Genomic DNA, 15170 nt, shown 5'->3' on the forward strand with positions numbered 1-15170 from the left:
AGGTTTCCTTTTAATCTGCACCTCCTCTGTCACTGAACATCTTGTGAATTTCTTGTGGTTTGTTAGGTTAAGCTTCTCTAACAGTAAATAGAAAACTGTTCTGATGTCAGTATGTAGGACTAATTCCTTGAAAACTCAGATGAAGGAGAATCCACAGGTGGATTAAAGTGTTGGTTAATGTTGGTATAAAATGTGCAACTCTCATGTCTATGTATAATTGCATCTTTCTACCACTTTTTTCCTTGTATAGAATAAAGTTGCGTTCAGAGGTGGTGGTCTCTGCTGGAGTGGTGCAGATGCTGGCAGGAGGCAGAATGATGTATTCAGTACCGTAATGACAGGCTCTGGCTTGCTGAATGGTTGCTACAAATCACAGGTTCAGTTGATTGTAAATTATTTTTTTTATATCTGTGTAAGAGTTTGGGTTGCTTGTAAACAAAATGGTCAAAAAAAATTTCTAACACATTTGCTTATACTGGTGAACAGAACCCTGTTTGATTTATTCATAATAAATCTCCATCGTTGTAGTGTTCATCAGAGAGAGCAGTGACTTTTTTTAATACAGTTGCAGATGAAGCAATGTGGTGTTTTGTAAAATAGTATTTCACTATGTTCTTTGTTCTCCTGTTAGCGTAAACAATTGTAGACAAAGTGAGGAACAAACAACTATTTTCAGGAAAACTGGGAAGTCGGTAAGAAGGAGAAGCTTAAGTATTGCAACAGATATTTCTACAGCATACTACAGACATAGAGTCCAAACATTCATATAAACCAGCCTGTTGAGCAGGGGGTTCTTAGTCTGACCCATAGAAAATGCCATGACAGTTAAGTACCTCAGATCTCTCTTTTCATTTTTGCCTTTCATAGCCATAAACTTTCGCTGAAGCAGAAGACTCAAATGAAAACACATTCCCAATACCTTCAGGAATAGACCTGTTACTTTATCCAAGACTCTTGGGGCTTTGTTCTTCTGTGTCCTTCAGTCTGGCAACCGGGCATCTTTTTTTTCTTTTTTTTTTTTTTTTTTTTTTTTTTGCTTACAGAAGTATTTTACAGATGTGAGGAACTGAGGCATGAAGCAGAGACACCTGTCCATAGTGCGGCAGAAAGCCTTACTGGGAATAAAACCTGGTTTTGTGTGTCACTCTCTGTAGTTGCTAAACTACTTGGCTCCATAAAGGCGTGTATCATGTGTCTTTAACATGTGAAGACTATTGATTTTTTCACTTGCTGAGAAAGCATGTCATGTTTAAACCAAACTAGCAAATGCTCCTTTTACTTAAACTGAGTAAAAGACCTTTCCTCTAGGAAAGGACTGGCTCTAAGTTTTCTTCAGTAGCTGAAATACCTTGTAATGATTGGGAGGGAGGGGATGTCTCCTGACTCCTGTTGGTATCATCTACTAGAAACTGGTGTAGACGTTTTAGACTGACACGTGGCCTGAAATTTTTACTCCTACTCATATATGCACTGGGTAGTAATCACCAGCTTGAAGTTACCCATAGCATTGTGTCAGAAGTATGTGGCCAGCTTGCATCTCATGCTCTGGTTACTCTCTGAGTGAACTGGGTTACAACCACATAGAATGATGAAATAACAATTTGATGTGTTTAATATTAAAATGAATGCATTTATTGTACATAAAACACAGAATGAAGAAAATGTAGAGCTACCTCAGACCTACGATTCTTCCCTTTCAACATCAGAGTACTCTGCAGCTATGGACACTTCCCTTTTATATGCACCGTGGTCTGCGTGCGGAGATGATACCAAGCAGCCTGCTGCTTCTCAGATTAATATGAAGTCCAGGTAGTCATCTGTGAGAGAGAATGTGTGTGTTGATGGAGTAGATGGGTTATATTTTTAAAGTTAACTTACAAAATATTTTGATTGAAATAATTGTTCTAATTAACAATTAATTTTCAGGATTCAGCCTGAAAGGAATGATTATGGCAGTGAAACAGATTTATATGGACTTGTGTCTAACATCTTGGAAGAACAAGATAAATCGCAGCCATATTGTGTTGAGGGGTGAGTGTGTTCCCATTGCAGGCACTGCTGGTATTCTCTGACAAAAACTACCCTCGCTGGTCTTGGTATCTGTGTTCTGTTAGTCATCGTTGCATCTGCTGCTGGCAAGTCCTTGTGCTCTTTATGGTTTTCCTTCCTTCCTCCTAATCTTCTAATATTTCGCTTGTCATACTTCAAAGCTTTGACCTAGGTACTCACATTATGTGGTAGCTTCTGGCTTTCTGGTATTTACAGAACTTCTTAATTGGCATTTTTAAATAAGTCCTTAACAGGCATTGGGGAAATGCTATATTCAAATAAATCTCCTCGAATATATGCCTTGGCCTAGTTGGGGTTTTTTTTGTTTTGGTTTTTTTTTTTTAGATCAAGATTTAATTCAGACTTTAGGTTTCTTTCTTAATTAATTTCAATTCACAGAATGAATACACAAAATCATACTCTTTTCACACTTGCCTGAACTGGCAGGAGAGAAGAATTCCATGCAAAATTAATGTTTCTCAATGTTAATGCTACCTAAGCAATATTTGCATATCTAAATGTCAGGTTTAGTATGCCTATGTTCTGGCATCAGAGGAAGCTATTATATAGTTATAATAACTTGACATGGATTCAGATCCAGCATCCCCGAGGTACTTGGAGAGCTCACGGTCTTTTGCTTGGATCTGAGTATTCTAGTTCTAAGAAATAATAAAGGGAACCCAGTTCTCAAGGTTCCCAAGCTAGGCACCACTCTTCTGTCTTCCCAAACCACAGCAGTGATTTCTGTACGTGTGATGGGTTATGTGGCTAAGTGAGGCAGAACTTTAGAGATAGTCAGTCTTGATCAAGAGGTAGCTTACTTATGGCTTTGCTTCAGACAGTTAAGGTTGGATTTCTGTTTTCAGTGCTGCCAGATTTGGCAGTGACTGTAACGACTTCCAGGCGTAATTCCATTTTTCACTTAGTCTGTTTACAGTTTTCCTTGACAGTCAGTGATAGATTGTCCTGCGTTAGTTCATAGTAATTAGTGGAAGGAAAGGAAATGTGCCAAGATGCTTATTCTTGATTTACCTGCAGGAAGCAGTGTAAGCCAGCGTAAACACAGGCAATTCTGAAGCAACAAGCAAGATGATAGAAGTGTGTTCTCTGGAGTGCTAAGACATGGCTTTGAAAGGTTGTGGGTAGTATGGGAAGTATGGTTATCTTAACTCGTTGCTTAACCGGGAGTATTTTGATGGTGATGGGCAGTAAATCCCAACAGGGTTGACTGACCATAATTCGGTATGTACACATCACTTGCAGCTTGAAGGCATTGTATGTAGCTCCTAAGGTTATATGGGTGGGTTCAGACAAGACAGTGTTTTCTCATCTAGTTCAGGGAAACTGCAAAGGTGATAGCAGTGGATACAAGTTGGTATAAGACATCTTTGAATCAATTGAAAGAAATGATTAGGGAAGAACTGGGTTCTTAAACCTTTTTCTGCATTTGGGGGTGGAGGAGGAGCACCACAGATGAGAATCTTAAGTGTGTACTTCTTGTTTTTTCAAGGAGTTGCCCTTCCAACTTGAAGCCAGTATGGCCCATGAACGCAACCAGAATCGCAGACCACCACGACCTGTTGCCAGAAACTAAAAGACCAGTTGTTGGAGTTGTCTCACAGCCGGGCTTTTATAGCCACAACAACGAATCCATATCTGCTACTGAAAAACAGTACTTGCAAAGCAGTAATCTCGCATCACAGCAAAAAGTAGATGAACATTACCATGGTTTTACAGGCATAGACCTTGAAGAGCAGTGTTTATATCCTTCTAGAAATGAACATGCCAACTGTTGCAACATGCAGACTAGTGAGAATATTAAGATGACAGCCCTCTATCAGAACTACCCATATATAAAAAACACCTTTACACCCCAGTCTGGGTATTCAGAAGTAATCAAAGACTTGGGAGCCGATGCTTATCTGTACAGAAGGGAGGTGTGTCCCAAAGGAGCAGATGTGCAGTTGCACCAAAAGCAGGCAGAAATGTTTCTTCCACAGTTTCACAGATACAATGAAAACGCAGATTATAGTAGATACACTGAATATTCTCATGCCAGTAAAGTGAAGCCTAACAAGAGCACCAATTGTAGCCTCCAAGCAAATAAAAAATTAGTAAATGGAACCACTGAGGCTCTGGACACAGAACCCTATATTAAATTACTTCAAGTTAAATCAGGAACTCAGAAAAAAATAGAAGATACAATTTCAGATCAGCAGAACTTTGCATTTCCCAAGGCTGTAGGACTTCTACCAGAAAAACAATTTGCAAATGAAGCTTCATTCTGCACTGATTTTGGGCAAAAATCTGATTATGAATTAAAATCTTTTGCAGCGTGTCCAGGGAATAGTGACTATGCCAGTGGTGTAGAAAGGCAGCAGTTTTCCAAGTCTGATCGTCTGAATTCTGAGCGCTGTGTGTCACTTCCATTGTTACCAAACACAGCAAACCCTTCAGCAGGGACTAATTTAAGGCCAGCTTGGGTGAACATTAAAACCACTGCTTCTGTCCCATTTCAGAATCCAAGTCCTTTGTTGAAACTGAATAATTTACCTGCTTTTCCAAAAAGTTCCAGTCATTCTAATGATTTTCAGTTACCATCTTCAGATTTCCCTTTAAATAGTAATTTATTTCACAAGTATTGTCAAGGTAATCCTTCATTTTTTCCAAGTCTTGATTTTGGTTCTAACACTACAGAAAGAGCTCAGTCTGCTGCTTGCATGGAAGCACTAGTTAGGAGTGGTGAAGACAATCTCATGGAGTATTTAAGTGAAAAGAAATTCAAGCAGATGAATGGATTCTGTGACAATTACTCAGCTCAGCAGTTTGGGATCATTGGAAATACGAACAAACACCATTTCCAATTGAAGCCACAGAATGAACATTATGATCTGGAAGGACAAAAACACCCAGATGGGTTGTTGCAGAACATGTACCAAGATTTAATGGAGTCTCAGGGTCCATTTAATCTCAGGCAGGGGAGTGGAGATAGTAACACCATCAATCCTGTCACTTGCCTACAGGCTCAAAGCTTTTCCAACAATTATGCGATGGGTGACTTTAGACATAATCAGCACCTTGGCTCAAGTGCATTCCCCTTGAGATCAGCTCACCTATTTGGCCATTCCATTGTCCCTCAGATGGAGCCTCACAACTTGGTCTGCCACGATTTACAACGTTTCTACCCTTACCTTAATGATAAGATACATGGTGACAATTTGTTTTCTGCTTTTGTACCAACATTTAGATTTCAAAGACAGGTTAAATCCCGTAGTGGGCCTGCCAGTGAGCTTCATGTTAGACTAGAAGAATGTTATGAACAGTGGAGAGCATTGGAGAAAGAAAGAAAGAAGGTAAAAAAAAATAAATAAAATAAACCAAGTTAATATGCCATATCACAGATTTGATGTAGGTCTCATTGTACTTGGTACAGTTAGAGATTGTGGGTAATTCTCACTGTTACAAGTTGAAATGCTAAAGAGAGTTTGCTTCCCTGTATGTTTGGGACTGAAAAAAAGTTTTGAAGGTTTGTGGCCTAGTTGGGAGCATAACCAGTGTTGCACTTAATGCCTGAATTCAGTGACTTTTTCAGTCTCTTGTGTTGGGATTCAGGAAGGTGTTGTAGGACTAATAAAGCCATGTTACACTTTTTTAAAATTATTTTTTAAATACAATAAATGCAGTGCATCTGGAAACATTGAAAACAAATCCAGTAATTATATTTTGAATTGGGACCAAACTTCAATCATGTCAAGAATTAAATTTCTTAGGTCCTACACTTTTTAGTTCTTCCAATGAGTTCTTCTCACTTTGTTTCTCTGAAGTTTTAAACCTAAGATGTATTTGAAGGGGCTCTTCCCCACTCCCTGCCCCAAATCTGAGGCTGATATTGAAAGGAACTAAAAGATTCAGGTAGCTGTGTATGAAGCCCTAATTAAAGCAATTGCCCTTTCTCCACATGAGCAAAGTGTTTCAGACTACCCTTGCTGAATGTAAAAGCAGTCTTAATTTCACCAGTTCAGATAATTTTTGAATTTCAGTACCAGTTAGAGCCATGACTTTCTCTGAGGGAAGCTTGACAAAAAGTTACCTGGAAATAGCAGGGCTGGGCAGTTTGGCTGACAGCTCCTCTGTGGAAGCTCTGTTGAGCCAGTCCGCCGACAGAAACTTGGCTGTGAGGAGCTGTAACACAGGGAGGTTTGCCACAGTGTTCCCTGACAGAAGCTGGTGGCTGCTTTGAATAGAGAGGTCGGGGGGAAAATGAGCTTGGCTTGAGGAGGAGAGAGTAGTATCTAGGCTTGCATAGAAAAATGAAAAAGAGAAGGAGCTGGCACATGCGTGGCAGGGGGATGTAGGTGGAGAAAATTAAGCTGCAGCTTTATGTGGACCACCACAAAACAATCGAATAAATGTAATTTTGAAACATATTTAGCTAGCTATATATTGTTAACAGGTGTTCCAGAGTGACATAGCAATGGGGTGAGAGAGATGGAATTTGAAATCGTGCAGTCAGGTATCACAGTAATTTTCTGATGGCTAAATAAAGTGTGATTTCATTTTAACAAAACAAAAGCTTTCTGTAGTTCAACTAATCTATACAAAGTTTAGGTTAATTGCTGACTTAATTTAATTTTGTGGGTGAGGTCCACATCTGTTTGCTTATTCTTTTTTGCCCTGGAATTCTGACTTGCCTCTATTTTATTTACAGGCAAAATTGTTACAGGCTGTAGTCAGAGTGTGAGAAGACATAGCACTTCTGAAACACATTATGTTGGCATAATTACTTTAGCTGAACTGCTTTGAGTAAAGTGGTTGTTCACTTAGAACAGGTGATTGTCTTACCAAATGGTTAAATTCTAAATGCTTGAATCCTCATTATCTGCTTTAAAAATAAAATCCAAAACCCTAAGGGAAAGAAGTTGTATGTCTTGAGGCTTTTTCTTGTTTCTGTAATAAAGCGCACATTGCGGCTTACATTTTTAGGGAGTTACTCTTTTGTTTTCCTGCAGACTGAATCAACTCTTGCTAAGAATTTCCAAGGGAAAAAGGTTTCCAGTGCTAACAACACTCCGATTCCAAGGCTGACATCAAACCCATCAAGAGTTGATCGCTTAATTGTGGACCAGCTACGTGAACAAGCCAGAGTGAGTTGTAGGACTAAAAAAAAAAATAAAAATCTACTGAACTTAGCACACAAAACTTAGAGTACAGTATAAGATACATAAGATCAGAGCAGCTTTTCCCAAAATAGCTTTGTTCTTAAGTGCTATGCAGGGAATAATATTTCAGCAGTCCCTGCTAGAATCTCTACAGCTCCAGGTTCACTGCTGCTGTTACCAGGGAACCCACCGAGTGGCTGAGGCTCACATTTATATCCGCACATGCCAGGAGGATGTGATTTCTAGTACAAGAGTGTGCATGAGATGCCAGAATCCAGTCATCTAGCCTAACTGTGTGCACAGCTCTAAGGTGTGCCTGCATTTTGAGCTCTTCTGTTTTGAGCAGCTCAGCAGAGAAATGTTCGCTATAGATTTGTAGATGCTGTATTAGAGGAGGCATTTGTGGGGGAAAAGCAATTAATGTTTGTAAGACTTCGATATATGTTTGCTTGAGAGTCTTGTTTTTTTTTTTTAATGCAGAATGGTTATTTGATGCAACTTCAGCCTGATTTTTATATATTACTGGTTTGCTGCTTAAACGAAACAGCCATAACCTGTATGGCAACCATGACTGGTGTCTTTTGAGCTGCCTGTGGCTCTGTGGCCAAACGATGGTGCCAGCGTGCAGTATGGTGCTGCTTTGTCAAGCAGCAGCCTGCGCAGAATTCTGCAAGGGAGACTAGAGGGAGGAGGCGAGTGCAAGCAGAGCAGATCTGAGCTGCCAGCAGAATAGCAGGGGGCTGATCTGGCTCTGCTGAGGCTGAGAGGCCAGCGCCAGGATCCTTACGCTGCAGAAGGTGCAGAGATGGGGGCTGAAAGCGCAGAGCTGCAGCCAGCCCCTGCAGGGGGACGTGGGATTAAAGGCAGCAGCTGTTCTGAGAAATGCTGGTTCTTGGAGGAACTGGTACTGCTGAGCTCGGCCACTCCCAAGGCAGCGGTGGTGAGCAGCAGCCTTTCATGTTGGTCTCACACAGGTGAAATAAGCTGTGGAGCCGTGTCTGCTTATTGCCTGCTGAAACCTATCTTGTGCAGTGCCTGGTTTTGTTCATACAGCTGAGTAGAAAGTATAGTGAAAGATGTGTTGATGGGCTTAGTGTACACTTCTTAAACTACTATTTTATGAGCCCCAAAAGAACAGCATTAGCATGTTTTCACTTTCAGAAAGCTTGCCTGTCCTTGTCCTAGTACTTTTAAAACTGATTCTTAAAAAGGACTTAATATTCTCTAGCCATCTGAGGAACCAAATTTCAGAGTATATGTTGCAGCACTCTCCAAACAACCAGCTGCAACAAGGTCTTTTACCATCACAGACCAACATACTCTTCATGCCAGTCCCTCTGCTGCCTTCTCCTAGTCTCTGCTCATCCAGGGTGCCCTCACTCTTCTCTTTGCTTCTTCATTGGCTGTGCAACCACTTAACAGAACCAGCCACGGCTGCACCTTGTCTACATCAGCCAACCCGCTGCCCCTGAAGCCAGCCCACAGCTGTATGTTATCAATATTAATTAACCCAGCTTCATTCCTCTACAATTCCCCCCCTTTTTTTTTCTTTTTAACATTTCATACCTCATGTTTTTACCAATCATCACAAACTTTTTACAAATTAACTTTTTCATACAGTCCTCTATAATTCCTCTACAGGTATAGAACCTCACACACTTGTTAGGTAGCAACTGAAAAGTAGCTTAAGGATGCTCAAAAGCACAGTGGTGCTGCTGAATGTGGATTCTAGCATCAAAAAGCTCAGCAATGGCCAAAGAGAAACACTGGTGTGAAGTTTCAATGGAAATTGAGCTGGCACAAACTGGGATTGACTATTCATTGTGTGGAGCATCTAGTTAAGTCTTCTTCATGGTCATACACTTTTCTTGTTTGAGTCTTCCACTTGCGGTTGCTTTCAGTTCCAGAACAAAGCATAGCTGATGGAGAGGTGACAGTAGCTTCCTCCACTATGTCATCATCAGTAGCTATTAAAACCAGTTAGTCAAAGGACAAACTATAAGCCAGGATCTCCTCTCTACAGACTGCATCTCACCTCCCTTGTGTCTGGGGAGATGTAAATCCAGAGCTCTGCTGTAACTGGAGAATGCCATAGCCACCCCACTGTGGGCTACTCTGAGGCTGGATGTTCAGCTTGTCCTGTTGAAGCTCTTCTATTCTGGAGTGGTAATGATTTTTGCCAGAGAGAGGAAATAGAAGCTTATTTCTAGTAGTGAGGGTATCTGTGTGAGCCGGGGAGAGCTTTATAGTTCCTGCTCCAAATACAGCATTTTGTGAAGAACAGTCATCAAAGCTGGGGCTGAAACATCATCAGTCCTTGTCCCATGGTGTATGCTTACTTCCAGACTGCAGGGTCCATGTCTCTGCTGGCTGTTTCACTGGGAGCCTGCCATTCCAGCGTCAGCCTCAGTGTCACTGGTGGCTTGTTGCTTTTCCCAGTGAAGGGTCTGAATTACTTGGCAAGCCCTGTGACAGTCAAAAGGGACCGGTTGTGCTTTGAAAGAGAAGGGTGTCTTTAGTTAATGCCTCTGAGTTGTGAGTGGAAGGAAACGTCTCAGGAGCGCAGGAGGAACTTCTGAAAAACCTGAGGGGGTGGGAAGGCAAGCAGTTGAGCCTTCAGTGATCCCCATTGGGTTGCTGGGGCAGTCCAGCTTTGCTGACTTTAGTGGATTTTGCTTTTAGATACCTGGCACTTCTCCCAGGCTTAGTATAAAGAATGTAGGCATTTAACTGTCAGCTGTGGATCCCGCTAGTTGTGGTACCTGAAAACCAGGCCTTCAGAAAGCAAGTAATTTTGTGGACGTGGACATACTATTAAGTAAGACTGGAAATGACTGTCAGGTTCATCTTACTTTGTTTCACTTGCTTATGCAATCCTACTATGTCATTCTCTAAACTCTGGCTTTGTTTCCATTTGCTTGTGTAACCCTACTGTGTCACTCTCTAAAATCTGTCTTTTTCCTCAGAAACAAATCCAGTGATGTTCAGTCTTACCTACTTTAGTTTCACGTCCCAGTAACTGATTCCTCAGTTCTTCATGTGAACTTATCCCTTCACTTTTTTAAAAAAACTCTAGGCTTCCTTACCAATGTGAGATGTCCCTTTCTGAGCGTATTGGTTGTCGCTGCTGTCACAGCACCTTGCACAGTTCATCCCTGCCTGTTTCCTGCCCCCTGCCCCAGGCTTTTGCCAGGTCTAAGGGAAAGCAGGACAAGGCTGGCAGCGGGAGCTTGCTCCTTCCTGAATGCACCCTTCTGCAGACCGGGAACCAGCTTCATCAGTGGTCTGTGAATCATGGGTGAGGAGTTGCTCACCAAGGGGAAATTCATAGTAATGTGACTGGTTTTAAGATAAACAAGACAACAAAGATGCAGATTTTCAATTGACTAAGCAAACCTGTATTATTTCTGAATGCTTGTGCTCAATATTATCTGAGGAGCCTCTAGTGTTGAGTATCCATCCGGAAAGCCAGCCTACACAGGTGTTTCCACAGCAGCTTTAGCCAGTCCAGACTGAGACTGCTGCTCTCCCGCATTGCCTGTTGCTTTGCTCTGGCACAGCATGAGGAGATCATCTGGGTGAAAACTGGCCAGTTTCTGTGGGACCGGTTTTCACCCAGGTAATAGCAGCAGCACTGGTGGGAGGGAGGACCACAGTGGTCTTAGATCATGGATGTTGTCATGGAACTGCTTCCTGTTGCACAGTTGTCTCAGAGTTGTGTATATACTAACTAGTAAGCTGGGTGTCCTAATATTTGGGTGTTCTAGCTTCGCTGTTGTGCTGTGCACACCCAGGTATTCTACAGCTTCAGTTTTGGAGAAGAAGAAAGCCTAGGTAAGAATTTAAAACTACTTCAACTGTAACTTTATGAACTGTTCTCAAAAGAAAATAATGGTTATCATTAATCTCTTCTTCCTAATCTAGTTAATTTTCTTGAAGTCTAGATGAATATAGTTTGAACTGCTGTAACATGTAAAATATTCATTAGGTTGTGACTTTACTGGGAAAAATGGAGCGCCTTCGCAGTTCTCCCCTTCATGCTAACATTTCTACTGCTCTTGATAAACATCTGGAGGTAATTCATGTAGTGCAGTCACGTAGAAAAGATGAAATTGTAAATGCTTCAAATCGACAGAGGCAAGGAGCTCCCAGATGCCAAGATGACAGAGGTATAACTATGCTTACGTACTCTTATAAGGTAGCTGAAAAAGCCTACACATATTGCAAGTCTATTTAAAAAAAAAGTGTGTCGGGTTTTGTATTAAAGTTTCAATTTATTTTTCAGTGTCTAGAGCTTTGATTAAGGCAGACTGTATGGGGTTTAGATAACGGTTTTGAGAGGACACTAAAACTGGATTTTAGAGATAAATGAGTTAAATCGACTCAGAGTGCATTCAATTAATAAACTAGCAAGTAATGAAAAGGTAGTAGGGGTTTTACTTGTAATGCAGTTTGGGAATGGCGATGACACTTAGCTGTTGCATTACTTCTCCCTGTCCCTCATTCCTGTTCCCATCACCCCTCTAGCCGTGTCATTACTTTGGTGTAGAACTTCCATGGTGTCTCCATGCCCAGTCTGTGCAAAGAGATGAAGATGGCTTTGCCTTATGAGTGGATTTCCTCTTCCAGCATGTTCTGTCCTAGATTGACATAAATTATGAATCATATTTTGGATGGATACACAAAAATATATTGGTCAGAATGTTTTTATTCTTAATCGTATCCAAATACGAAGATCCAAGTGGAGCAAGTGTGCGCCTAGGCCAAAATTACATGCAGGTTCTGCCAGAGAACTCTGCTGCCTAGGAGAGGGTATTGAATTTCTTTCTTCACACACAGACTGGGATTAAAATCAAAGCATTATCTATGCATTAAGTCATTGCTGTTGAATAAATGCACTGCCTTACTCCTCAGTTTACAGTGGCAGGGTTTGACACAAGTTTGCAGGATGCGATCTGTACGCTTTAAAAAAATGCCATAAACGAGCTGTTCCTTCACCTGTCTTACTAATTTCTTAGGCAAGATGGGGAGATTATCCACTTTGTGGATGGGGGGGGCTGCTGTGAACGTTCAGCAGTGGGCTCACACAGGAAGGAGTGAGATGCCTTTAGAACGCGTGTACATGGCATACTTCCAAAACCAGAGCTGACTGTAAGGCTTTAGGTGCTACTGGCAGTAGGTGACGGCTAAGTAGGAGCTTTAATAAAGTAAGTACCTAAGTTCCATATAACTGCCTCTTTGGACAAGGGCATAAAAATCACTACTTTCTCAGATTTGACTTTTACAACCTTATAAAGAGACAGACAAAATCAGACAATAAAAGGGCCAACAAATTTTTGCGCTTTTTAGCATTGCTAGGGTGAATTAATCCCAAGTAGTGCTTGCTTATGACCTGTGTAATAAAGATTATAACACCATTTCCTCCCTGCAGCTGTGTTGGCTCTTGCTTTGGCAATTAAAGAGATGAGCGTAGTGACACGTAAAGCACGTACAACTCTTTGGTGCGCGCTGCAGATGACCTTACCAAAACCCTCAGCTGGAAAACCAGGTCGAGAGAAAGCTCTTCGGGAGACGGTGCCACCTGAAGAAAAAGCGTGCGAAAATACAAACAGTGGCAGGATCGTGAATCAGAGGGCTGAAGTAAGCAAGCATTAACCAAATAGCAGCTGCACGCAAAAATCTCTGTAGTGTGGATGTGTGAGGAATAATACGCTAATTCTTTTTAATTATTTGTAAAAGTTTGACCTATTAATATTCATATTTAAAGCTGTATCTTGACAAGTTGAATTTGCTTTAAGAGCTCTCGGGTTCTACTAAAACCGTTAACATGACAGGCAGCATCAGAATATCGTAAAGCCAAACTGGTGAATGTTAACTTAAAAAATAATCAGACTAATTAACAGCCAAGATACTATTTAACTTCTGCAGGTGAACCCTGGTATACAACTGTTCTGATAACTTATTTTAGTTTTGCTTTAGGAAGTAGGTTTTAAAATAATGATTCTTAAAGACAGCAGTCTTTAAGACCGGGTGTCCGGTCAGGATCCAGTAAGATTGTGATGTAAAATTGGTTTCCTTATCAAACTAAAACGTGGAAATGGGAGGAAAAAATGCTAAGACTACCCAATATTCATGTAAAATTAAATATTTAAAATATAAGTATTTATTAATTAGAGATTTTAGATTCAAAGTTTGTGAAAGGAGATGCACAGGGTTCTACTAAATTACTGGTATGACAAAATTGCTGTTGTGAAACTATGCAATTTAATAAGCATGTTCAAATCATTTGGGTGTGCTTTTGGGAAAAAAGAACCTCCGTTTTAAAGTATTTAAACGTAATCAAAATATGACATGCACACAGGATCATCCTTGGAAGAGCTGTGCAGCAGCTGAAATAATGAGTATTGTTTTTAATAACTTAGCTTTAAAATCGGAAGAGGCATCACAAAGTTTTGAAACTTAGGTTTTCTTAAAAGTTACTCTTTCACTAGTTTGGTTTGAAATTTCATTGTCATATTTTAGACTGATTAGTTTACCTCTGCATTTTTGACAGATATTAATACTTGATGTTCAGCTGTGTATCTTAATCTGTATGGAGTATACATAACTTATTCACTGATATGAAATGTTGTTATTATGTGGCTCAGGAGACGTGGGGTTTTAACACTTCTAGCATCACGTTTATAATGTGTGGATTAAATTTATTCAACCGTCCTTGCCTAGATACCCTGGTATTTTAAATGTCTCTGTTCTTCCTACTTCTGGAAATACATGCGAAAGGTGTGATTGCACCACAAATTGACATGAGATGATGTGAGAGAGAAACTGAATGAGAATGCAGCAGAAAGCGAGTAACTGTTTTGATCACTGAAATGACTAAAGTACTGCCAGAGTGGGTTTATCGGGGCAGGAGAGCAAAGCACATCATACCACAAGTCACTGCATTAAGATTTGTTGCGTTTAACCTAGGATATGTTGGTGTTAAAAGCAATACTGTACTGACTTTAGTCTGTCTGGTAAGAAATAAATCAGCTTTTATTGAAGAGCATTTGTTCTGCGATTGTCTTCATAGCCCCAGCTCCTACAACTCGATCTGTTAATGGGGACTGTAACTTTCAGTTAGTTACTGAAGTGTGTTACGAGGCGTAAAGCAGCGGTGATGCTGAAATTACTGACTTGTAGAGAGAAATGCCAGTAACAGACAAACTGAGAGAAAATTCTCTCAGTGCAGCAAAGCCAGAGTTCTTGGATTTGCAAGTATCTCGTTAGTTACGAGCACTGTACTGCCTGAGGAAGCTTACGCAGTAATTTCTCAGTATCTTAGGAGTCTGCTTCAAGCATTCTTACCCTGTAAATCCCCTGGTGCTGATGCCAGTAGTGCGTTCCTGAATACCGTATCAGCCTAGCCGCAGCGTTTACCTCTCCGGAGGCAGCATCTGCCGGGGCACCAAGGCAGCAGCAGGAATTACTGACAGTTTGACAGCAGACCTGCGCCCCGGAGGCTGAAAAGCATCAGCTGTGCTTAAACAGGCTCAGGGGCAGCGTAAACCCTTCGGGTGATGCTGATCCTCGTGCCTGCATGTTTGCACAAACCACAACACGCTTTTGCTTTCCAGCAGCCGAAGCCAGTGGAGCTGCCTGGGTTGGTGCTGCCGGGCAGCTGTGAGAGCTGGGGCTGGGCCTTGCTGCGCCCTGTCCCAGCCCTGGGGGAGCGCGCTCGGCTCGCGGGGCACAACACGGCACCTCGCTGCCGGGTGCAGCCGGTACCGGCAAAGGTGACCTGCCGCCGTGAGGGGGCTGCCGCTGCACGCGTGCGACCGTGCCCTTCTTAAACCCAAACGTACTTCTGCAGAATGTATACATTTTGGCACGTATACCATAGCCTCTTGTCCTCACCTGTGCCCAGCAGCGGTGTTCCATTCCTGTCAGGAGGCGGCAGATGCTGTTCTCCAGCCTGCAGCT

At 41.5% G+C, this 15170-nt stretch overlaps 1 protein-coding gene across 1 annotated transcript; it reads left to right on the forward strand.

Annotated features, from left to right (window-relative positions):
* Positions 1-319: 319 nt before the first annotated feature.
* MEIOC (meiosis specific with coiled-coil domain) lies at positions 320-13318 on the forward strand. Its single transcript, XM_037411254.1, has 7 exons — positions 320-376; positions 1652-1809; positions 1927-2031; positions 3560-5402; positions 7059-7193; positions 11197-11377; positions 12640-13318. The coding sequence occupies exons 1-7, from the start codon at positions 335-337 to the stop codon at positions 12861-12863; spliced, it is 2688 nt and encodes an 895-aa protein (XP_037267151.1). The 5' UTR covers positions 320-334; the 3' UTR covers positions 12864-13318.
* Positions 13319-15170: the final 1852 nt, after the last annotated feature.

The sequence above is a fragment of the Falco rusticolus genome, chromosome 18, assembly GCF_015220075.1.
Source record: "Falco rusticolus isolate bFalRus1 chromosome 18, bFalRus1.pri, whole genome shotgun sequence".
NCBI lineage: Eukaryota > Metazoa > Chordata > Aves > Falconiformes > Falconidae > Falco > Falco rusticolus.

Bases quoted from the DNA above. Each gene is read 5' to 3' on its own strand.
- MEIOC (XM_037411254.1), top strand. From the start codon at position 335: ATGACAGGCTCTGGCTTGCTGAATGGTTGCTACAAATCACAG. The intron at 5,403-7,058 runs GTAAAAAAAAAT...GTTTTCCTGCAG, and splicing joins TGGAGAAAGAAAGAAAGAAG to ACTGAATCAACTCTTGCTAA. The intron at 7,194-11,196 runs GTGAGTTGTAGG...AATATTCATTAG, and splicing joins AGCTACGTGAACAAGCCAGA to GTTGTGACTTTACTGGGAAA.